Source organism: Columba livia, chromosome 1 (genome assembly GCF_036013475.1).
Source record: "Columba livia isolate bColLiv1 breed racing homer chromosome 1, bColLiv1.pat.W.v2, whole genome shotgun sequence".
Classification (NCBI taxonomy): Eukaryota; Metazoa; Chordata; class Aves; order Columbiformes; family Columbidae; genus Columba; species Columba livia.
Genome location: NC_088602.1, coordinates 117,378,639 through 117,405,121, shown reverse-complemented (window position 1 = coordinate 117,405,121; position 26,483 = coordinate 117,378,639). Strand labels below are relative to the sequence as shown.

The 26,483-nt window shown below is 38.7% G+C and overlaps 1 protein-coding gene across 2 annotated transcripts in view; it reads left to right on the top strand.

Moving 5' to 3' along the window:
- The first annotated feature begins 12,781 nt into the window (after positions 1-12,781).
- The window catches only part of LOC135580341 (uncharacterized), a 91,816-nt gene continuing 78,114 nt past the window's right edge, over positions 12,782-26,483 (top strand). For both annotated transcript variants that reach the window (XR_010474874.1, XM_065074421.1), the window contains exon 1: positions 12,782-13,181. Coding sequence is in view for 1 of the 2 variants with exons in the window: in XM_065074421.1 (XP_064930493.1) it covers positions 13,154-13,181 (28 nt within the window). In the remaining variant the exon portion in view is untranslated. The remainder of the gene's footprint in view (positions 13,182-26,483) is intronic.

Below are 26,483 nucleotides of genomic sequence, written 5' to 3'. Positions count from 1 at the left end.
TTAAAATCTGAGAAACCTATATTTCTGCAATGGAAATGCTGAATTGGTTCTAAATGAGTTTAAATACATCTCTGGCATCTTGAGTACTCAAATATTCCTCACTGCAAGACTTTCCTGCAAATGGTCCCTTCTACAGTAAATCATTTCCATGTTGCCTTTATTACGTATCATGTTCCCCCTTCCTTAACTCCAATAAGTGTGTGGGTGGCAAATATGATTTTTCTTTTTAAAACAGAATCAGTCTGAGCATCAAAAGACCCTCTTGTGCTGTCAGCTTCACAAAGGCAAAATAACCTGCTGCATAGCTAACTTATTTCCACTTTCTGAGTGGTTTTGTTCTGAAAAGGTGATTTAACTTCATAAGATAAAGCACTCTGGAAGGGAGTAGAGGAAATAACATATAGGCCATTTAACAACGTACACTTTGAGTACGCAATTTCATTAACGAATTCTTACCCTTGTAAGTGGAGGCCGATCTGTTGGATAGTCCTTTGATGAGTGAGTCATCTGAAGTCAAAGCAAGCTTATCTGACACATAAACAAGGTAAGCTTTCACCTCTTGTTCCGTGTACCTCATCTGGGATCTTGGGGCTTGTCAATGTGGAAAATTTAGTGCACAAGCTGGGGTGTTAACTTACAGATGTACAGCTACTCTTCGCTGATTCATTGTGTGGATGATCATGTGCAGGGAAGCATTATCCTGTCTCTAAGGGAGCAACATCCCTTATAAAACATCGTTATTAGAGTCTCTTGTAAAAGACCTTAAAAAGGTCTGTGCTGAGAGTGTTCTATTGGCTATTTTTCCTGACAGGAATAGAAATTTGAAAGATTAGCTTGGCCAAGGTCAATTCGTTCATTGTAATTAAGACCATAGTTAAAGTCAAGAAACAATTTCTGGTGAGCTGCGGAGCTGCAATAGTCTTAGTGAAGACAAGTAGATATACAGGAGTCTATAATTTATACATGGCATATATTTTCTATTATTCTTGTTAAATGTGAAGTACCCAAATAATACAAACAGCATCCTTGGTTGTCAACAAAACTATGGGATCTCCCCAACAAACATACCTTGTAGAAATATTTTAAGAAACCAATTCTAGATGTTCTAGAATTATTTCTCACAGCAATCCTAGTGTTTGTAAGGTTCAGCAGCAGTTTACAACATCATTGTTTTAGCATTAGGGGAATCTGGTTCTCATTTGATGTTAGGAAAAGAGATGTAATTCTTACCGTAGGCGAATATCTATTACTTACAGAATTAGGTAACCGTCCTTGTGGGGACTTTGTGTTGAGTTATTAATGTGTAATAAATTTCATTCTAATTTATTCTGTGGTAATAAGAAGAATGTTATGTAGACAAGCCATATAACTTCAGGAACAGAAAATTCTGATTGTAAGGTTATATGCATCCTGTATATAGACTGCAACAGAATTTAGCATAGCCTTTAGCAGAAGGTTTACAAACAAAAAACACAGTAAAGCTAAGTATAGAATTTCTAACACTTTTTTCTTTTCCAGAAGCATATCTTTAGGAAGACACAGATTAGAGTTTTGTTATTTATTATTTTGGGGGTTTTGTTGCCTATGGTTCCTCCAAGACAAGAAATGGAGCTTTTGCCTGAAGCACTTACAGTGCCTAAGGAAAGGGAAGGTGTACATGTAAATGCAATCAGCTGGCAGTGGAGCATAGGCAGAGATGGTTTGCCTTTTGTTATTGCTGATCCTTACCAACACCTGAGGCTTCGTAACAGAAGGTACCATTTATACTCATCTATAACTTCTCCAAACCTAAATCAAATGGTATTTCCCTACTAGCTTTCCAAACTTAATAATGGTCTTTCAGAATGGGAAATAGTTTTCAGAGACAGAAGTGTATGATTTATGTACAAATTCCCTGTGTTTCTGTATAGGACAAAGCTTACAAGATCAGAGGCTTATAGGATAGTTTTATTAGTTGGAGAGATGTACTTGCAGGTAGAAATAAGTAGCCTTTTCACAACTGATTTGGCTTCTTTTACTTGTTACTGCAAAATGATGTTGGGGAAGAGCTTATGAGGAAATGAAACATGGTTCTACTGAAAAGTTTTTGTTGTTGTTTGTTTGTTTGTTTTAATTTATGTAAATAACCATTCTAAGGATTTTTGATGAGTCATCTGCCTGGTTGAGTGAGCTTCTTCAAATCTGTCAGACTTGTGGCTGTGCACCAATATTACTTGGACTCAAACTGTTGCCTGGGTGCAAGACCCCCATCATTAGGGGTGAGGGGTCGGTGAGGAAGGCTGAAGTAAGAGTGGGCAGTGAATCTTTGAACACAAGTAGGTGAGGCTTACGCATTCTCTAATGAGCATTAGCAGTGCTTTAACCAAGGTGATGCACTCTTGACTTACTGTTATTCCCTCCAGACCTCCTGTTTGAAGGACATGGGCATGGACATAGTAGCTATCAATTAATAGGTGCCTGCTCTAGCTGCACCCTCCTGTGGGCAGGGACAGTTAACTTCAGGCTTCGAGGAAAAAGCAGATCTAATTATCAAGATATTTTCTCTTCTCAAGTGCTTTCACTCTTCCTCCTACACGTGAAAATGCTTCTCTGCAGTTCCGTGCCAGCACTTTCTTCCGGTGTTCTTGCACTGCTCATCAAGGCTTACCAGTACATCTGCTCGATTCTGCTGTGCCCTGGCAATATGTGTAATAAGCCATTATATGACTCAGGATGACACCAGCAGCTGTGATTTATATTCCCAAACTGTTTTAAAATTATTTATTCAATTTACAAAATTAGATGTTTTTTCTCTCACTTATTGTACTGTTTACCTATAGACTATTTTTAAAGTTTATCTACCACTGCCCTGCTAGTTCCTGCATTTCTTTTTCTTTTTATTTAATTCTGAAGTTTAAGAAATTAAAAATACTGCACAAGTAGTTCTGACTTCCTCATAGGGATTTTAATAAGCAGACAAATTTATGATGATTTGTTTATGTTACTATAAACCCTAGTCACAACTAGTTCTAAATGTAGATCTCTTCTTAATTTTTCTTATCACTCTCTTCCTGTTCCCATTTTTCTTGCAGTTACATTAATCCATTGACATGGGCATCATTAGTTTGCAGGACCTGTAAGAACATTTCCTTTATGTCTCTGTACTAAGCAAGACTAATTCATCCACTGCTCTGATTGTCAGGGTTAATATGTTAGTGTGAAAAATGCTTGCTGAGCAACATCTGCATTATTCAAGATTATGAAGAAACTGAAATGAGAGCAATTTATCCAATGAAGAACAGCAGCATGCCCTGTGAAACTGCCTTTCTTTTGAATGGTGACCTGCAAAGGGGGTAGTGCTGGTCAACCAGAGGGAGGGCTCCCATGGAAACTTGCCCAGAGTGCTGTTGGAAAGCTGGGGCTTTCTGGGTCTCTGCCACACACCTGTACTCTGAAAATTTTCCTCAGGCTAAGTTTTGGATCCCAAAGCCTCAGACCTGGCAGCTCATCTTGCTGCTTGCCTGCCATTTCAAGAGCAGGCAGGCAACAAGGGCAACTGCGTCACTGGAAATCAGGGGTCACAGGGCCTTGGGAAATTCCATGCTGTATCAGCTTGGTGAGATAAACTCTGGGAGAACACCTCACCATCACACATCTCCTGTTTCCAGTACATTAAAAACCTCAAATACATCTACATCACCCCACGCACTGAAAAGAAGCACTGAGAAAAATCTTTTAAATGTGATGAGGAACAATGAATTTAAAACTGCACAGACCAGCACAGGCAACTTCTGTGTCACTGCGAATGGCAGCAGGGAAGGCTGGATTCTGTGAGAGCTGCACACAGCATATGCACTGTGCAAGGTCCTGGCCTGGACTCAACTAAATTCTTGATTTGGACATCTCTCTTTTCTCATAAATAGATCAGTCTGTCTTATACAGCAAGAGAGGATAATTGTACTCTTTTTCTGAAGATCAACCAAGTACTTAAAAAAATAATTAGGTAGGCAGCCAGGTAAATGTTTCTGGGACTTCGCCAGGGGTGACTACTGGTATATCTTTACAAAATAATCTTCAGACTCAGTCAGACCAATTACTAAATGAACGTTTCAGTGAGCATGGCATGATTAAATCTCCTGTTCATTTTCCATATCATCTTATGTACTTCCCATGGGAGCAAGCCTTATATGACCCACTGTTAACACCTGCTAGATGCAAGATAATTAAAAACGTAAGTGTAATTGATGTTTTCAAGTGTATGCATTGTGTTTTGTAAATAGAATACAAGATTTCTTTATATCCTACTAAGTATGTTTTATAAGCCTAGAACCCAAAGGTGTAGCATAGTATTAAAAGATTTATTATATAATCTTATATTTGCCCTCTCCTAATCCTGATGTATTCATAATTGTCTGCTATGCTACACAATAACCCATTCTATTCATAATTCTATTAATATCATTAATCAATTAAAGGTAATTTAGATTGGTCTATAGCTTTGTTTTTGTTTTTGTTTGTTTTCCTGGTTTGTTATTCTGAATTTCAGTCTCTGCTACTTTCTACTTCTGTTTAACATGAATCATTATTGCTTTTGAAAACTCTGGAACTATTGCCTGTGAGCCTTCAACTTTGCTATTGTAGGATTCAAAATTATATTAAAAATGGTCTGTTGCTTCATTGCCCAAAATTTCTAGTGGCAGAATTTAACTGACATCAACGGAATTAAGCCAGCACATAACTTCCCCCTAATATCAGACTGTCATCAAGGAGCCTTACAAAATCAAATTTAAAACAGAACAGTCTTTGTTTCTATCTGTTCTGTATTACTATGCACATGGAGTTATCCTGCAATTGTCCACAACAGTCAGAAGAATTTCACACTTTGATTGCAAGCAGTTCTTCTTTCTAATGTGAGAATCACAAAGAAGCACAAAACTGTCTTCCACTTGTCGCAGTTGTTGGCGATTCCACAGAACATACTGAGATTAGTTGTAACTTTGGATGACTACAAGAAGGTCATGGTCCATGCCAAGATTTCAAATCTCAGAGGTTTTGAGTTTGGCTGAGTTCTCAACAGGAAAAACACTTTAGTAAGTTAAGAACTTGGGTGACTTATTAGCACCAATAGATCTAAATTCTGAGTTTTCGCCATCTCAGTAAAATTTCTGCATTTCTTTTTCAACATTACAAACTAAAGATATTCATAGCATTAAAAGCTAGAATAATTTATTTAAAAGTTATTGAAATAAACTCTCACATTTTTTCTTGGAAAAAAACTAACAGTTGTTATGTGCAAAACTTCTCTAGTTATGCATTTAACAACTGTTCACATATAGCCTCTGGATCATTTGCAATACTTTCTTCAATAATTCTTTAATCAGGATTATCTGACTGGGCACCACCTATTCATATGGCACACAGTCATGGTGTGGGAGCTTTTGAAAACAAGTAGTTGCTGGTATTATTTTTACATGTCAGGCATCCCACAATCTTCAATGAAAATTATTGGTCCATTCTTCCATTGTTTGACTACCTCTGCTTTAGATCTATTGAATAACTTATGGAACTTACTTACATAGAATCACAGAATCAAAAAATGGCTGGGATTGGCAGGGACCTCTGGAGATCATCTAGTCCAACACACCTGCTAAAGCAGGTACAGCTAAAGCAGATGCATCCAGGCAGGTTTTGAATGTCTCCAGAGAAGGAGACTCCACAACCGCTCTGGGCAGCCTGTTCCAGCGCTTTGTCACCCTCAAGGTAGAGAAGTTTCTCCTCATATTCAGATGGAACCTCCTGTGTTTCAGTCTGTGCTCAACGACCTTCATTCTATCATTGTGCACCACTGAAAACAATCTGATCTCATTCTCTTGACACCCACCCTTGTGATATTTATAAGCATATAAAAGGTTTCCTCTCAGCCTTCTCCAGGCTGAACAGACCCAGCTGTCTCAGTCTTTCCTCATAAGAGATCCATAATTGTCTCTGTAGCCCTCTGCTGGACTCCCTCCAGTAGTTACTTGACCTTCTTAACTGGGAAGCTCAGAACTGGACACAGTACTCCATACACAGCCTCACCAGGGCAGAGTAGAGGGGGAGGATAACCTCCTCTGATCTGCTGGTTACATTTTCACAATGCACCTCGGGATACCATTGGCCTTCTAGGCCACAAGGGCACATTGCTGACTCACGGTCAACCTGTTGTCTAGCAGGACTCCCTCTCTCCAGTGCTGCTTTCCAGCAGGTCCACCCCTAACCTGTACTGGTGCCTGGGTTTATTCCTCCCCAGGTGCAGGACACTAAACTTGCCCTTTTTGAATTTTGTCTGGTTCTTCTTTGACCAGTCCTCCAGCCTGTCCAGGTCTCAGTGAAGAGCAGCACAGCCTTCTGGTGTGTCAACCCTTCCTCGCAGTTTGGTATCACCAGCAAACTTGCTGGGGGTGCTCTCAGTCTCTTCATCCAGGTCATAGACGAATAGGTTAAACAATACTGGACCTAGCACTGACCCTTGGGGAACAACACTAGCTACAGGCCTCTAACCAGACTCTGCACCATTGCTCACAACCCTCTGAGCTCTGCCATCCAGCCAGTTCTCAATCCATCTCACTGTGCACTCATCCAACCCGCAATTCCTAAGCTTACCTACGAGGATGTTGTGAGAGACAGTGTCAAAAGCCTTACTGAAATCAAGGTGAACAACATCCACTGCTCTCCCAGCAACTACCCAGAGAGTCATGCCATCACAGAAGGCTATCAGGTTGGTCAAGAATGACTTCACCCTGGTGAATCCATGTTGACTACTCCTGATAACTGTATTTTCCTCAACATGCTTGGAGATGACATCCAGAATGAGCAGTTTCATCACCTTTCCAGGGGTGGAGGTGAGGCTCACTGGTCTGTAGTTTCCTGAGTCATTCTTTTTGAAGACTGGAGTGACATTAGCTTTCTTCCAGTCCTCAGGCACCTCTCTTGTTCTCCAGGACCTTTCAAAGATGATGAACAGAGACTTAGCAATAGCATCTGCCAGCTCTCTCAGCAATTGTGGGTGCATCCCATCAGGGCCCATAGATTTCTGGATGTCCAGTTTGCCTAAATGATCTCTAACCTGATCTTCCCCCATCAAGGGAAAGTCTTCCTTTCTCCAGACTTTCTTTCTTACCTCCAGGGCCTGAGATTCCTGAGGGCTGGTCTTAGTAAAGACAGAGGCAAGAAGGCATTCAGTAACTCCGTCGTCTCTGTATCTTCCGTCACCAGGGCACACACCACGTTCAGCAGCAGACTTGCATTTTCCTTAATCTTCCTTTCTTACATTTTCATTAATCTTCCTTTCTTCTAGAAAGACTGACTGTATAATAAGAAACTGTGTCTCCTTCCTTGCCTGTCCCTTCTGTAGAGTTTATAGCCACCCATTGCAGCACTCTGGCTGTGTAAGTCATCCCACCATGTTTCTGTGATCATAAAATCATAGAATCATTTCAGTTGGAAGTGACCCTCAGGATCATTGAGTCCAACCATAACCTAACTCTAGCACTAAACCATGTCCCTAAGAACCTCATCTAAATGCCTTTTAAACACCTCCAGGGATGGTGACTCCACCACTTCCCTGGGCAGCCTGTTTCAATGCCTGACAACCCCTTCTGTGAAGAAACTTTTCCTAATATCCAACCTAAACCTCCCCTGGTGCAACTTGAGGCCATTTCCCCTTGTCCTATCACTTGCTACTTGGGAGAAAAGACCAACCCCCTCCATGCTACAACCTCCTGTCAGGTAGTTGTAGAAAGCGATAAGGTCTCCCTTCAGTCTCCTTTTCTCCAGGCTAAACAGCCCCAGTTCCCTCAAACATTCAGTTTTCCAGCTGCATAATGGCTTCCAGCTCCTCCTGTTTCTTGCTGGTTTTTTTGGACAGAAGTCCTAATTCCTATGTGACTGTTCTCAGGTATATCTGTGGTTTCTAATGCACTGACAAGTTCTATGTCTTTACTGTCACGAGGATCTCCATCCACTGCCTCCACTGAGATGTCTGAGGTGCTGTGTGCATTTTAAATGTGCTCCAGTGTACTCAGCACATTGTGGAACAGGCTGAAGGACCTCACTACCATGCTGTCCCTCAGACATTGGCATGCCTCCCCCAAACTTATCTCTAGTGATCCTGGTTTTACCCATTTTCCCCTTAAAATCTGGTTTATTACTTTATTATTTACTAGTGTGTTAGCAGGCACACCGTTTTTATATCTGTATCAGTTAGTGCTGAATTCTGAAATAGATGAGAGGTGAGGAAGACCCCCTTCTGCGTGGTCTGTTATCTGTACTATTAACATGGCATGTCCAGAAGGCTTGAGTCTGATAACACAAAATATTTCTTTTTTTTCTATGCAGAAATTATATAGGATAGTCCTTACATATCTCTGTAAAGAGCTGTAACTGCCTTGAATATGCTTTAACTGGGAAGAAATTGTATCAGCCAGATGGACTGCTCTGTTTAAGAAAGGGACCATTCTGTTTAAGGTACACAGATCAGTATTTACTTTGGAGGAACACTAGGGACCTGACTGGTCTCAGACTACATTCGGTATCCAAAAAATGTTACAGAAACGAAGCAGTACTATAACGCTATGTGATCTCACCTCAGAAACTGAATCTGTGTTGGCTAAAATAAATTTTAAAGAGTAGGGCAAAACCAGTTTGTATGATAAGCAAAAGGAGGGAGAAGAAATACGCTCAAAAAGCGCTTCAATGATATGAGCTCCCCATGGTAAAGGTAGGAGACAATTAGTATAATTTCCCACCCTAGGAAATGTTCCTTCCATGACTGAGATGCTAAAGCAACTATTTAGGAACCTGCTTCTTAGATATAGTTTAATTTTACATTTTATTAGATTTAGCTGCTGAGACTTTCAGTTGAGTTCATAACCTGTTGATTAACACTTTCCCCTTTTCTTTGCAAGAGTAAGCATATTATTTGTATTTTTTAAGATTGTCTTATTTTTCAGGTGGGTCCAGAATTATTTAACTCATTTAACCATGCTTTTACTTCCAAAAAGAGACTGAATACAAGCAAAACAAAATACACAGGGCAGTACTTTGGGAGGCTGCAACAAGTATGGAAAATACAGAAGCTGTTTTCCATAAAGCTGCGAGAGTCAGCCTAAAAGCAGCAAGATTCTGGGAGAAATTCTCTTTGGTAAGCTTAATCCAAGGTCCGGACTTGTCCTTGCAAATGACTCCTGGCTTCAGGTAGCTCCCAGCTTTCACAGGCAGCACTGGAATTTGGTTTTATATCTTCCAAACTGATGGCAGATGCATGGGTTCCGCAGCATGCAGTTTGCTCCTGTGCGCCAGCTTCAGCTTTCACACCCCATGGAGCAGGTGCTCCAAGAGCTAATGGAGCTGGAGATTTTCAAAGTGCCCGAACAGAGCCATATGTTGTTGAACAGTTTGTCTCAGATTCATTTCAGCAGGCTGATGAAAGCAGAGACATTTTCTGCTCTGTGAGGCTCTCTCCAACCAATAGAGCTTGTTACAACCTTTACAGTAGGGACTGGAAGAACTGACACAGGCACAGGGAATGAGAATGATGGAAAGAAAGCCAAATAAATGGCTTATTTTACATTGGTAAGCACTCATGGCTTTAAACTGTTTTATTTGCTGGAAACCCTGAAAATAACTTTCTGTAATGGTACCAGGCTTAGTACTCAGTCACAAGGGCAGAAACACATGTACCACTAGAAAGTTTCTTCTGCCAGCCTTCTCATCTTGCACCAAACACAGCAGTTTGACCAGGCTTAAAAATATTTTGGAAACAGGTGCTGATCAAGTCCTTCCTCTTTCCTGTCTTAGTAAACACAGCACAACAGGTGTCAGTGAACAAGTTTTAAATAGATTATCACTACTGTCAGAAAACAGAGGCTAATTTTCTTTAGAAAGTACAGTATCTTAAGAGACATAAACATATAATACAGATTATTCAATGTTCTGAATCACAAATGTATACAGGATTAACTAATTTTTTTTTTTTAAATTTGATTCTAATGGAGAAACCACTTTCTGCTACCAAGTAGCCTGAGGACATAGACTCAAGCAACCAAAATCACTTCTGAGACAGCATGCTATCAAACATGCTACACATCCAAGTTGAATAGTGAATATTGTTTAGGTTGCTTAACAAAACACCTTTAAATATGTGAAATTCAAAACTATTCTGAAAAGGCAGATTTGAACAGCACAGGAGAAATAAAGAGTTGATTTCTCCTGCAAGAGCATATATCAAAATGGATGATTACACAGTGTGGCACCGTTCTAATAAGGCAACAAGTAGAAAACAATCATTGAGATGTAGCACTTACCTGCATGAAGCCTTTAAGCATTGAATTTGCTTAGCAATATTTTTTTACAACTATGGTTGCTTTTTCCTTGAGCTAGAGAAAAAACTGTATCATCCCATGAATTCCTTTCCAGGAAGATTAAAAAAAAAAATAAAAAAATCAAGTAACTTTGAGTGAAAGAAGTGAACATCATTCTCACATTTCCCCCTCAAAAAAAAAAATTAGCATAGAAAAGTTATATACTTGACACTTTTTAGAGGCATAAAACGTAAAGTGTTTTTTTTCCACAAGTCAGAACGGGGAAAGACATTGTACTTCAAGGCGTGCCAGAATTTAACACCTCCTGCCATGATCTTTCACTTCCATTTTTCTTTCCTCCCAGAACATAATTGCATGCCCTCAAAGTGATGAAAATAGGCAAAGAAAGTTGGTCAGGGTCAATTACTTGCAGTAGGACTCATCTGTCTAAAATCTTATGTCTATATTTGAGTTATAATACCTAACCTTCATTGCCTTTATACTAAATTAAGAGAGATTTTCAAGTATATTAAAGAGATATTTAAGACAGCTTAGATGAATTCCACACAAAAAGTATCACTTCTTTCTACTGGCTTGAAAGGGAGGCTAGCTCAGATGTAGACATAGTTAGGTCAGATGAATCCCACTCCAGATGTTTCCTTTCTTGCCAGCCCTCCAACAGACAATAGCTTTTCTCATGATATCTACATCAATGATGACTATCCAAAAGTCACTCTGAAGGCCTGGTATGTCTCTCTTCTTTTCAACTTCTTTTAAGAAAAGTCTGAAGCTCTGAAACCAAACTCCAGCTAAAATGAGGCAATCAAAATTGCCTTGTTTTTGTGGAATGGAATTGGCTTTCCAGTTTTTACAGTCCTTTTCCTGGGAAACATGTCTTAAATATATCTCAACTGTGAGATTTGATGAATCCCCTGCTTGTTATGATTCCTTTTAGTAGAAACTCATGTACCACAAGGTGAGAACCAGGGTGTGTTTCGTAACAGTTCTCTCTTATGGATGATCAAGGGACCTGGCTTGCACGAAGGAATTTGATGTTGGTATAGCCAGATGTGTTACTATTGAAAAAATGCATTTCTCAGATGTATGAAGAGAAAATAAATAAGGATATTAGTGAGATCCTACTTCTGCATTTGTGCATGATTCTGGAATACCACATATGCAGGTAGTGTCATAAGCCCATAAAACAGATCTACAAAACTGAAGAAAACCAGAATGAAGGCAGAGATGGTTACATGTGAGGTGTTAGAAAAAAGACTGAAAGTTGCATTAGTTCTATTAAATCAGTATTTGGTGAGGAAAAAAATGTCAGGTAGTAGGAACACTCCATCTAGAAATGAAAGGCACTGCAAGAAAGAGCACCCTTAAGAAGTGGCAGGCTCATTTTTAAAAGTGCACTAGCATGATTATTAGCTGGAACAAACTCTAAGGACAGTGAAAGGCTCCCTCCCATGATGCATTCAAAGTAAGACTTGACTTCTTTCTGAAAAATTTTGTAGACTGTGTTTTGTATCAAGTGAGACTAGAGGGTCTAATGGTCCTCCCTAGCCTTAGAATCAATGAACCCATTAACAACTTAGTGCCTTAGAGTTAGCACATTATCCTGCCATCAGCAATATTACCTTCCCTGTGCTCTAAATTCATGCACTGCACTCAAACTCCCTGTCTCTAATTTCGGGTTATCTTCTTCATGAACCAGGCTACTTTCCCTGCTGTGTTAACTCTCAGAACAGCTCAGTACAAGCAGTCAGAAATTGTTTGTTATGTGCTTCCACTGGTATTAACCAAAAAGCTGAGTGTGAGTGACAGTGAATGTCTAGGTGGTTGGAGAACATCGTATTCTCTGCAGCTTCTGTGTCTTTGAATGTACTGAACCTCCACTATTTACAACTTTTTTTTTTTTTTTTTACTGATAGTTTGATAGGTTTGTTGGTAGGTTTTGTTGTTCACTGCAGTGGATGAAGAAATGCCTTTCTGTTAAGGAAACTAAAACTATTATGCAAGGACTCTTCACAATTGGTAACATCACCCTGACTGTACAGACTTCTGTCTGTCATTCCCTTCACCATTTTTCATATCATTTTCCATATAAAAATTTCACTTCTGCATGTCAAATACTCCCTAATTCCGCTTCAGATCCCTGCTGAGGTCCTCTTTCTTAGTGGAATTGTAGAGCAGCGACTCAAAGACATTCACTGAAATTTTGTTTGTGGTCAAAGGATTGTGCAGGACAGCTACTCTGTAGCAGCTGCCCTCCCTGTGAAGTTAGATATTTCACATACTCTTGTAATTATTCTTATGTACTTATTCTCTAATTTTCCTGCTGTCTTCACAGACTTTTCCCCCCTTTCTCTTGACAATCTTATTAATCATGAATAAGGGCATCCATGGAGTTCCACTGCCAGCCATGAGAATTTGCATATGTATGAAGTTTTGCCCAGACATATTTGCAGTGCAGTGGAAGGTCTGAAACTAGAAATCTTAAGGGAAAAATTAAATACTGGGTTCTTGAATCTCATTAAACTCAGGGGAGATCCAGTTGCTCTGGAGAGTTATTCAGATCATACTAAGCAGGTACATACACGTGATCAACTGGAGAGCTCCCCGGGCTCCACAAACTTAGCTACCTGATGCATATGGACATGCCTACATGAGGAACACCTAATCTGGATCCCACCCCTTCTCATTGAATTCTTCACACAACGGGCTGTGTTTCAACAGAAGGTTTGAAAAGTGCCTTCATTCAGACTAGTCTCATTGACAGACATGTCTGCTAGGAAGTGAGAGGAACAGGCATAGAGCTGCTGAAGTAAAGGATGGTCATCTGGCTTTTTCACTTTCTGGGTAAGTGCTTAGCCCATTGTTTTGTAACAAATAAGGGAGATATAATACCACCGTCTCTGCCTTGAAAGAAAACTCCATTTTGTTGGCGCTGTAATTCTGCTGATGGATGTTAGGTGTGTGAATGTCTATTCAGTGGGCTCTTCACTTGACAGATAATTGGAAACAGCTGCTTTCTGGATCCTGTTGCTCTTATACATGTCATCTGAAGATACATGCTGTGCTTATCTTGAGCATGATGCTTGCAGAGATGGGTACTAAACCAATTTCAGCATCTAAGACATGAATTCAGTTTACCCTGATCCTATGTCAGAAGCTAGCTCAGTGAAAGGATCCAAGAACGATTATTTTCTATGGTTTGTCCTCGTTAGTGTCTCTAGCTCATGCCCCTCTTTTTTCTGACATTGCTGTGTCTGTCTAATACCTTCCTTGGTCTGACTCTGTATAATTTTATCTGATTCATGAAGGACTCTCTGCTCTTCTTTATTCTGTAGCAAAGCATTATAATATTATGTTTCATGTTTTTTACCTATGTTTTATGTATTTTAGGACATTAATCACAGAATCACAGAATGGTTGAGGCTGGAAGGTATCTCTGGAGGTCACCTTATCCAGTACTCCTCCTCAAACATGAAAACCCAGACCCATTTGTTCAGGACCATGCTCAGACAGTTTCTAAATATCTCTGTATAGGCAAACTCCACAACTTCCCTGGGCAATCTGTGCCAGTGCTCTGTCACCCTCACAGTAAAAAAGTGTTTCCTGATGTTCAGAGGGAACCTCCTGTGTTTCCATTTGTGTCCAGTGCCTCTGGTCCCGTCACTGGGCACCACTGTGAAGAGCCTTGCTCCATAATATTTGCACCTTTCCTTCAGGTATTTATTTCCATTAATACAATTCCCTTGGGGCCTTCTCTTCTTTAGGCTGAACAGTCCCATTTCTCTCAGCCTTTCCTTATATGTGAGGTGCTTCTGCCTCTTAATCATCTTCGTGGCCCTTTGTTGGCCTTCCTCCAGTCTCTCTTGTATTGATGAGCTCAGAACTGGACACACCAAACGGTATGTTCTCTGTTATGATATACCGGCACAGATCTGCAGGGGTCAGACCTCACCCAGTACAAGTTATTCCCTAGAAAGTTTCAGCTCATTGTTTCCAGAATTCTCTGAGGTGGCATTTGTCAAGCATCATTCAACTTTAGTTTAGTTTAGCTTCTTCAGTCGCTACTTTGCTGGATAGTAAATCAGTGTCTGAAAGGGTTTATGAGCATAATGGCAAATTGCACATCAGTTAATGGAAGGGTATGAATAGATAATCGGGTTATAAATCAAGTCAGACAAAAGTTTAGACAAAATTACAAACTGTGAGAATAAAGCCTGGATGGTTAGTCATAGCTTCAAAAACTCATCTGTTGCTACCACTTTTTCAAAATTCAGTTATTGTTCTTTGGACAGAGTTGTGCTTGTGTTTGTGTATATGGGCTTATTTTGTATGGCCAGATTCCAATCTAAATAATTATATTTGCACACATCAAATTTCCTGTGATGTTTCATTTTCCTCTCTAAGCTTTCATTAGCATGAGAAAATGATAGAATGCTCTTGTGTTGCTAATACAGTCTAACAGCTGTAGTTTAATGATGAACAAACCATCTTTTCTGATAGGTATAGATACAGACATATAAATCTACCAACACATTTTGTATACTTTACTGGTGAAAATTATGAACAATCTGGTCATTATTGATGCATACTCATCTAATTATTGAACTACATGACAAGTTATTACATCCTGGCCTTCGACTGCCACTTCCACATTTGCCCACTGATTTATTTCCCCTAGGCTTATTTTAAGAGTTGACACTAATCTGACAAAGAAGATGCAATACTGGTGAAAAGTTAAGGTCTCATATTAATATTTGCATTTTTAGAATTTATAATGTATTGTAAAAGATTAGAGTTAAAATCTTATGATTTTTGGTATTTATTATCTCCTGCCTTACTCCTAAGTGCCAGCTCTGTTCCATGAATCTCCTAAAGGTAGTTACAGATTTGCTCACTGGCGACATAAATCATACCTAGGATTTTTGGAAATGTGAAACCTCTCTGACAATATCAGGACTGAAATAATCACCACTGATAGAAACATTTAGCATTTGATCCTTTTTCCGTGGAAATAAATTGGGTTATAATCCGAGTGATTTCATAGGCATGTATCAAGTGCTAAGGAAAGGAATTTTTTATTTTCGCAGCACATGGTGAAGCAAACTGTAGTAAATTGATTTCTTCATGTGTTAATTAATTTAATTTTGCTAACCAAGCATCTTCAAAGTAAATTAATAAAATTAATATCCTGACAGAGTGCCACAATTCTCACTCATTTTTTCAAACATCTATCTTCCTCCTTCCACCTGGTTTTGCCTGTATCCCTAAAACATCTTCAGTGGATGTGAATAGATTGCCTTCAGTGTAGTGCAGTGACTCATCACTGCACAGAGACAGATGAGAAAAGCCCTCCAGACTTCCTCCAGAGGACTTCTGGATGTAAGCAGTCTAACTCTGCTGATTCTGATTTGTCCCCTGGAAATGTCATGTTTGAAAGTTCACTGGGTTTGTTGGCAAAGACATCTATGTCTTTTTTAGATTCCATCTGAGGCTGGAAGTGTGGTACATTTGCTACTGTGCTGCAGGTTTGAGGAAGACAGAACTGCATCTCTTGGAAGCAGCATGATAACATGAGTCAGACAGATTTTTAAAATGCTTTCTGTAACAAGGGGGAAATGAGTAGGAAAAAAAAGGAAATATTTTTTCATGCCCAAAGCAGTATGCCAAAAAGGCCCCTAAATCAAAACAACTTTGTTCTAGATAATATTTTTCCTTTCTGATTCAAAGGCAAAGGAATGGAATTGGAAATCAATGATCCATGAAAATACATTTTTAGAAATGTATTAAACTAAAGGAAAACAGAATTCTGCTGAGATCTGAAATGCTGGTACAATGGCTTGACCTCAACAGGATGAAAAACATTCCTTAAACCTCCCTGTCTTACAACAGAGACACTTAATAGTTATACCTATTTTTTTTTAAAGATAATTTGAGTTTCTTTGTTGTAATGTATAAAAGTTAAAAAAATAAAGACAGAGTAAGATTATATCAGTCTGTCCTTCTGTCCTTTTATTGATTAAAATTCTCTACTGAAACTGTTTTTCTTGTTGGAATTGTTTGGGTTTTTCTTTTGCCTTTTTTTTTGGTTGGTTGTTTGGTTGTTTTTTTTTAGTTCAGATTCTGAAAAGATAGTTGAACATCTTTGTATGAACATCTGTCCATCTCAACATCTCATCAGGAAAAAGTGTTTTGCTGACTCTAATATTTCAACATCATTTTGATCAGGCAATGGTCACCAGAAGTTGTGACCATACCAGCACCCTCTTTGGAACACAGACCTCTCAACTGGAGGCAACTCAGGATATCTTGATCAAAGACGGTGAGACAGTCATAAAGATGTTGGTTATTTTATTCAAGAACAGCAGCTTGTCAATTCATTATATATTCCCACTATCACCCAGTGAGAACTCTCTGGGACTTGACAGACTCAATGAATATATTTGTTTCAGTCTTTATCCTCCATCATTAGCAGTTTTTCATAATGCAGATTGTGTTATCCCTCAGACCATCTATCTCCTCTACCAGAACCCATAATAACCTGAAGGCATCCCAGTTCCTAAAGCAAATTATTCAGAAAACTGTAAATGTAAAAATACTCAGGGCTAACTCACAGTGGGATTTTGTCATTTTGTTGTTTGCAAATCCTAATTGGTAAGTGCCCTGCCATATGTGCAGAAATAGCCAGAGTGCCTGCACATGCACGGATCAGAGCCAGACAGGCAGAGGGGCCAGTGCAGAGACACCCAGCCGTCTGCACCAGGATCTGAGCAATGCTGCGCTGTCTCATGTGGCTTTACCACTTTGATCTCTAAGAGCTCAGATCCTTACACCACACATTACAGCTCATATACATGCCCTTGCAAGCCAGGAAAGTGCCCTAATTAACAACCAAAAAACAATCACTCCTAGAAAGAAATTGACTAAATCAAATCTCAAGCTAAGAATTAACAGGAATACTCTACCATAGGTGCTCTTTCATCATTTTTCCACAATCACCTGCAACTCTCTGTAAACACCTGGCCAGATGTTTCAGGCTTTTTGTGAGTGAGCAGACAGGACAGATGCCTCTTTTTGGATCTATCTTCAGTACTGCCAATATTAGGATAATAGAAAGTCCTTCCATTGTTTCACTTCATAGCTCATCCCAATTAGAAAATTGTATTGACAATAGCTTGGAAGTGGATGAATTTTTAATTCTCTATTGTCCTTTTCAGGAAAGTACATAATACTATGCAGAATATTTCCCTGGTGCAGAGTTGTTGGTGCTTCTTCCTCTCTACTAGGAAAATCTTACCTCATCACATTTGATGTTTTCACAGTCATACTTCATTAGCTGCTCAGTCATTTGTGTGGCCAAGTATTCTATCAAATTTTTCTTTTCCTCTACAGCCTTCCAAATGACGAGCTCCTGGTTTATAACCATGATTCTACTTATTAGTTCCTAAATGAATGGTCTTCTACCCAATTCCTACAATTCCCAGGGTCATACAAAACTTCCTTTACCACCTCCTCATCCTTGTATGCAATGATGTCTCCTGACTTTGTATTAGTAGCAGTTTCTGTTAACATAGTCCTGCTCTTTTGCTCTGTATAATGAATAACTCTAAATAAGTTCAAGCTCAAAACTGATGTTTGAGTAACAACACTGACAAGAGTCTTTTCATCTCATAGTTTCTCTACCAAGACAGCCTATCCTTGGCGTCCAGCATCCCTACACAATTTAGACATTGTGTGAACAATTCCTGTCTTATGTGGCTATATGTTCTATTGAAGTACATGTTCAAAATGTTCACCTTATTAAAACACATTCAGGTATTTGACTCTAATCAGTTTTGTCTTATACAGAACAGGTGCTTCAAGATCAGCAAAACTTATTTTAAAGAAACATTTCAAAGGTTTTAAAAACATGAGCGGAGACTATTTTTAATTATTTTCTGATCTTTCTGCCTAGGGAAATGAGAGTATAAGTTACCGTGAAAGCAATTACCAAGACTTCTAAGGGAGAGGAAAATTAAAAGAATAAATATAAAACTTCTCCAAAATGATCCAAACAGACTCCTGATACATGAGATTTTCTCATCTTGAACTCCCAGTGTCTAGAGTCTCACTGCACTCTTCTCTCTCTTGAGAAGGTTCTTTTCCTTTGGTCACATTGATTGCACTTACTCATTTGTCATTTGTGTTCTGTTTGTAATGGTTACGAAAGTATAAGCCAAGATTTTGAAACATTCATCTGAAAGTTAGTTCCTACAACAGACACCAGGCTATTTGTTATAACAAAGAAGAACTTTGGTTGTAAAATGCAGAATCATTTGTCTTTAGAGTGAAAAGGGTGTGTAATGTCTGTTAATAGAGTAGTTAAAAAAAAACTAAAACAAAACAACCAAACAAAGAAAAAACCCCGCAAAGCTAGATAACTCTTGATAATTTGGTAGTTCAGCATGTGTTAAACTAAAACGAAACAAAACAAAACAAAACAAAGACATTTTTATGTGAAGAGACCTTATAAGACATCACTGAAATCCAGCTCTGCTTTTTCTGTTTCTTTGAACTCTGTGACTCTAATAATGTTGGTGATGGAATGACATGTGTGTAGCATTCACCATCAGCATAATGCAGCACAAGCATGTTACAAAGAATATGTAAATGAGGTGTTTTTACAGAAAATGGTTAGAAAAGAATGCTGACATCTTAATTTATCTAATTCTTACCAGATGAGAGGTGTGGTCTATATAAAAGTTGCTAGAGTTTCACTTTATTAAAATGCTTACATAATGTTAGTAATGGTGTTAATTACATATTTTTCTGTACTTAATGTACACATACTGTATTTCCTATTATTTTAATAACTTTCCTACCGTGGTTTTATAGAGATGAACCTCCTTAAAAAACAGAAATAACAGACCTGTCTCTTTCTAGCACTCAAGATTTGGTATTTAAAGGTGCAATATCTGATGTATATAAATCTTGTATTATCAGAGATGTACCTTTAGCAACAGGCCAGAAATTTCACAGAGGAGAGAGGAGTAATTTCTCCAAAAGTCTGATGCATTTAAAAAGTAATAAATTATTTTAATGTCTACCACTAGGTAGACATTACACAGTGTTCTCTAATTATTAAGCCAATGTAGACATGTCCACTGCTCTGAGAAAGTCTTTCTGCTGCATAACTCCCTGCAGTTTGATAAGGTCACACTTTATCACTGTTTCTGATTGAGATCTGACATTGAAGAGGTTCTCTCAGTTCTCTCATGTCTTTGCTGCCGCCTTCTGCTGGGTGGGAACAAAACTCTGTCAGAAAGGTTTATTCCTTGTTGTCAAACATGAGATGACTGTCATCACACTGTGGCTTCTCCTTGGAAAGGCTCCTTGTTTCTTCACCTCCATTTATTCTGTAGCATTTTGTCATCTGCAGTGCTTATCCCCTCCCACCGGTTCCAGGTTTTAATGGTCTTAGGATTTCTTAGCCCCTGTCATTAGAGGATTGTATCCTGATACTTTAACTCTCACTGAATGTCAAGTCTACTTGACTTTTGGCCACTTTTGTTCTTATGAGTCAGGCCAGATGAGCGGTGATATACTTGAGTAAATGTAGTTCTGTGGAGAAGCTGAAAATTGACGCAGTACTCTGTGTGAGCTATATAATACTCCTATTAATCTACAAGATAAGGTCAAGCATTTCCAGTACAGGACTATGCTGATATGCCTATGTTGTTTCTGTTTCCTGGGCTAGCTTGGATATTTTCTGATTATGTATATCTTCACTTTGTTTTACTGTGCTAGTCAGATGCTGATACCAGACATTAGTTTTTCTGGTCTGTCATCCCTCAAAACTCTCATATATCAATAACTCCCTTTTTCTTTCTTATCTGTAATTTCCTTCCTTTCTAGGCTGCTTCATGACTCAGTCTTTTGTCTTTAGCACATGTACATCTGTAGTGTATATTCAAACTTTCCAAAGGATAAAACATTCCTCACAAAAAAAATATTTCTTCCTTTCAAGATTTTTGTTAAGAGAAAACCAATCAATAATGTCTATCCTAATCCCTGATGTAAAACATAGTCAGAATACATGTCTGGGCTTTGACTTGAGTTCAAAAGACTTCAATAAAGATGTCTAAATATGGTGCAATGCTCAACTGGAGAACGGCATGTCATATCAATTGAAATCTTTCAGATTTGTTTTGTTAGTACCTATGTTTCCCTATCTCTCTTGTTATAACAATATTTTCTTTCTCTCTCCCAGAGGAAGCCAGGACTTGCACATAAAAAGAAAGCAGGGAAATATAATATAGCCAATATTTTGTCAACCACCTTAAAAGCCTGCATGTGTGGCAGGGGATGAAGCAGGCAAGAGAGTGTCAAATTATTGTTTGTCATTTTCTATTTTATGCTGTAAAGAGCTTTTTCTTCTTCTTTCTGCTCATTTTCTTTGTGATTTGTTCAAGAAGAGATTTTACTGCCTGTGCATTATTGTGCATATTTTTGCAGTACAACATAAGATCTTGACTTTAGATATTCCAGAGAAGAGCCACGAAGATTTCCCTTCTGCTTAACGATGCAGAAAATTTTCCTCTTTGGAGTCAAGAAATTCTCAAGAAGATTACAGTTTTGCTGTGAAGGATTTAGCTTTGCTTTTAACCTGAGTCTTTCAGTCTCATCATAATACAGAAATCTCATGCTACACAAACTACCTGTTGGTCACCCTGGGAATTCAGCTCTCTGTGTAAAAATCAAGGATTCATACCATTACAATTTTATCCTCTTTGTCGAGCAAAAAATCACAGTAAGATTTTAACAACCACTCTTCATACTTATTTTCCATATTTAACATCTGATACCTATTTCATGTATTATGGAGACATAACAGTTATAAAAGCATAAGAAAATATCTTCTGGTTCTCGGTCTGGAAGATCAATTACAGCTTGAAATTAAAACACCCAAAGATAGTTTAGAGATAATGAAGATGGCAAGTAAAGTAGGTAAACGTAATTAAAGTGAATTTGAATTAATTTTATTAGAACCTTATGAAATGTAGTATGATATTGCAAAGAGTATGCCTAATGATAATTACCAATAGATGAAAGTAGAAAGTCAGGACAGACTCACATAAATACTTAGAGTTGATCTACAACTCAAAAAATTTACGGTCTAACTAAACCATGTCAAACAAACAACGGGAGAAAGGAGGATGTGTCAATATCTGACAAACTGAGACACAGTCACAGACCATCAACCTATAACCAGCACTTCAGCATCCAGATCCAGCCACACTGTTACAGGTGCTGTGATTATTTATGTGTCTAAAATCTGCAGCAGAACTGGGAGGTTGAGTATTCAAAGATGCCCTTTTATTTGGAAAAGTACCCTTCATCAACACTGTTTTGTCTAGTTCAAAGATTTTCTATAGAGAAAAAAAAAATGACAATGACAACAACAACAACTCAATTTTATTCAGATTTAGAAAGAACTGATTTTTTTTTTTTTTTTTTTTGTACATAGTAGATATTGCTGAAATGTTCTTGGCATGTGGATTGGCTCCTAAGGGAACCAGGTTGATGCAACCGCTTTTTCAAATGTGTGTCTGTGCTGTAGGTTATCAGCTGTTTGGAATATTGCAGCTAGATTTACCAAAGGAATTTCTAAGGGCAAAAAAAGAGAAAACAAAACAAAACAGAACAGAACAAAACAAAATAAACTAACAATGAAGCAACAACAATAACCAAACCCAAATGCAACAACAAAAAAAGGAACACTTGTATAGGTTTCGTGAAAACAGGCTGCTACAAACAGGAGAACACACCTATGAGTGCCTTGACTGATGGACAGATGGGCTGGCACCCTCATGCAAACTCTGTAAGACACAGCAGAATCCATGCCTTACATATATACAGGTGTGTGTATATATACACACATAACCACAGCAAAAGCTGGAGTTCATGCTCCATCACCAACCTTTTTTCTTATGCTTAGAGGACTTTTCTTCTGCAAACATTTGGGAACCGCTATTTTACTAATTAACGTGTTAGTTAATTATTAATTAACATTAGCTATGACTTTCTACAAAGATGCCTCTCAGAATACAAACAACGCTGCAAAACCAAACTGTTGGTGAGCAACTGTGTGTGAACCGTGCAGGGTCCCAGGTGGCCTCGCACCATGACAGGGGCAGGTGGCCCAGGGAGGGGAAGCCCCATCAGCCCCACAGGGCAGTGGGGCCCCTACCAGCCCCAGGGCCAGGCCAGACCCACCTGGGCCCATGGCAGAGGCTGTCCCCAAGCACCTGGTGGTGGGTGATGGCCTGTGGGTCAGGGCACTGTGTGGGATAAGAGGGACAGAAGGGGATAGGGGGTGTGAGGTGGGGCCAGTCAGTCATTTGGAGCTGGGAAGTGCCCTCAGGGACCCGGTGGTGTCCTAAAATACCTGCTTTTCTGAGGCATGTGCAGTAAGCACAGATTAATAGCAGCTCTTTGGTAAATCGTGTACATCTCTGAAACGTGTTTATAAACTTTTTGTTTCGGTCTTGATGACTGAGATGCACTTGAAATCCTTGTGAAAAAAAATTGGTATTAAAAAATAACTTTCAGCAATACAAAAAAATGAGTCATCCACGGAAAAAAAAAAAAAAAAACAACACCTTTCTTATTACCTAAAGAGCTGTCCTGTCCCACTCAGTTGGGTGAGGACAGAGTTAACTTTTAAATAATCTGTGCAGTAACCAGGACTAATGACTCGACAGGTTCAATTAACTCACGAATTTACTTAAAACTCAGCAAAATTACAGCAAAAGTGGCTCGGCAAAAGTTCTTAACTATATCATAGAACTTAACAAGACTTCAACAACAGAACTCACAATCATATTACCCTTATGTGCCCTGAATAAAATTTAAAAAAAAGGAGAAAAAGAGAGAAAAGATAGATTAAGATACCAGAAAGGAAGTAAGGTTTCACCACTCCAAAAGGCTGGTCAATCCAGCGACAATCTCTGTAGTTTACAGGGTGGTAGGCTTGACAATATCTGTAGTTCTTAAGGTGATAGATGTGATGAAATCTTCAGTCCAAGTGTCCTGAGTGAGAAGTTTTTTGTACTTTAGTCCATTTGTATGCAAGATAGGAAAGGGAGGCTTATCTCCTCCTTCTGCTCAGTCCTTATGCTAATTAAGGAGATTGTTCCAGAAATGAGTCAATGGTCCCAGAAAAGAATCAGTGGTTGCAGAAGTGAGTTGGTTGGTCCTCCAGGGGCAGCAGATGTTGCATTATTTTCCCTAGCTGGTCAGTGATCACTGAATGACCCTGCCTTTGTTCAAACCCAATCAATGATGCCTCAAGAAAGAGATACTGTTAATGAGGCCTCCATTTTACAAAGTATATGTAGGCCTCAAGGAAGAGATATCATCATGCCTCCATAGCACCTATCCCTTCCTCCCTGTCAGAGGTTGCAAAACCAGCTGTTTAAGGCATAACAGGGTGCATACCATGTCCATCACGAGAACACATTTCGATGTAATATGTTTGTGAACGCCTTCTACTCTGAACCCTCTCATACAACATCCAGTCCTGCACATGATTACTCCTGTCCTTCCAGTAAGCAACACATTTTGCCTGAAGTAGAAGATAGGGTTAATAGACATGTACAAAAATGAACATGCAGGCAGGCAGAAACTTGACAAGACAGGAGATGCTTTAAACTATGACTGTTACATTATACTTTTGAAGCACCCCATTAACATGCTCAGCTCAGTAGTGTGCACATACACCACCACCCTTTGCTGGCTGCAAAGAGAAGCCATTGACAGCTCCGCGTGTTATCCAAACCTGACAGAGATCTCAGCCCAAAAAACCTCTCTCTTCAATGACCTATAATTCCAGTTGTCTGTTTAGACATGACTATCCTATTTATTGCAAGATGCATGAATAACTAAGCACTAACATTTACACACGTGCAATGATTTTCTACTACCCACGAGCACTTTTTGTACTTCAGTAATAATATGATGTCTGAAAAGTGCTTACAGTTTATGAGAAGTTTGCCTATAGTACTTGCTTGGTAGCTGTAGGCTCTGTAAGATACACTAACTAAAAAGAAGGAGCCAGTAAGAACAACATACAAGGACAAAGTGTTATGTGACATTCATACAGAATTCACAGAGAACCAGAGTAAATACGGGGCATCTCCTAAGCTAGCTTCAAATGCAACATCATACATAGTTTTTTAGGGTCACAGCATAATCACTTGAATACTTGAAAAACTAACTGACAAATGCAGCTCATGTCTTCTTTTAAATTAAATGATCATGCAAGGAAAAGTCCTGCCTGGAATACTAATCAGGAAATAAGAATAAACTTTTTAACTCCATATAGTAAGCAGCTGTGAACTAATCCATAAAGAGAGAAGTCTCCATGAGGTTTAGTAGTCCACATGAGAAGAGTTTTGTCTTTTTTGTTGTTGTTGTTGTTCTTAAATTTATTTTTTAAATATTTACTTTGCAACGTCCTGTACAAATAAAATAACAAACTTTTGCATCATTCTTCTGCAAAGATTTCCTTTTCCCTTATTAAATTTTAGTTCTGTTCCTACCTGCCACTTTCTATCCAAAATATTATTTCTCCCACATCAAATTATAGTTCTTCCTCCTTTTATTGCAGTTTCACCCAATTTACCCAAAGGGTTAGTCTTTAATCTGGTGATTCTTCTCAGCTGTGGTTCTGTAAAGATGGTCATCTGTGTAGTCATGTAGTAAAGCTCCAATAAAAGATATTATTTCTGCTTTAATTTTCTCCTAGTTTGCCTTACTCATACAAGTTGTAAATTTCCTCTTCAATGTTGGCAATGTTTCATAAAAATAAGAAGAATTCAAAGTTTCTTTAAAAAAACCTGTAGTAGGAAAATCTGGGAGTTGACTCATTTAACAAGTCTTATCTGGCCTCATGAAGTCCAGAAATTTTGTTGTCTGTTCTTGCTGGGTCTTTGGCAAATTTACAAAATACACTGCTGTAGATTACATGTCGGCTAAGGATACCTGAGATCTAATGCAGCAAGTTCATATTTGCAAAACAAACCTGAGGTTTAGAAGCTTTATTGCAGAGGATCTCAGGAAAATTAGATAGGAGGCAACCTAGTAAAGTTGTCAAAGTCAGTGCAAATATTTGATTGTTGTCATGAGTGTATTGACTGATTCACAATGGACGAAACAAAGCAGCCATCTAATAAACTACTCATCTGTAGACTTTTTGTGGGGCATTGTACCAAAACTCTGTGCATAAGCAACAGATTTCAGACCTACTATCATAGATATTGTGTTGTTTTAGCTGAAAATCAAGGTAATTTTCTTCATAGTAGTTAGACTTTTCTTTTTAGTAGCTAACGCAGTCTTTTGTTTTGGATTTAGCGTGAGAATAATGTGATAATACACTTTTCCCTGTAAAATGTTAATGTTTTCTTTCTAATAAATGGACTGTGTTTTGGAGTCGGTGGGAAAATGATGTAAGAACTCACCAATGTTTTGGTTGTTGCCAAGGACACCAAGGACTTTTTCAACTTTCCAGCTGCAGTTGCATATAGCAACTGGGAGGAAACATAGCAGGACAGCACCTAAATTGACATCCAGGCTGGTCAATGAAATATTCTGTACTGTTAGTGTCATGCTTTTTATATAGCTGGAGCCAGTTTTCCAGTTCATTAGTTGACTTGTGTTTGGAGTTCTGTTTGTTCCATTCTGTGCAGGAGTTCTGTTTTTCCAGCTCATTAGTTCACCCTTTTGCCATTCTGCCATTTTGCAGTTAGCATTTGGCCTTACTGTCTTTTGCGTTTTGTTCTCTTGCTGGGATCGGCTGTTCGGGACTGGGAAGTGTTTATCTTTCCAGGACAGACTGTTCAGCATAACTGGAGTTCGTGAGCAGTTGTATTGAGTATCACTTATTTTAGATATATTTAGTAGTAGCAGTATATTGTTGTTATTATTAATATTATTGCTACTATTATTATTATTATTTTATTGTCTTATTAAATGGTTCTTATCTCAATCCACTAGTTCCTCCCTTCCACTTTGATTTCCCCATCATTCCACTTGGAGGACAGGGGAGGATGAGCAAGCAGCTACTGTGGTCCTTGTTGCTGACTGAGGTTAAACCATGACAGGTCCCCA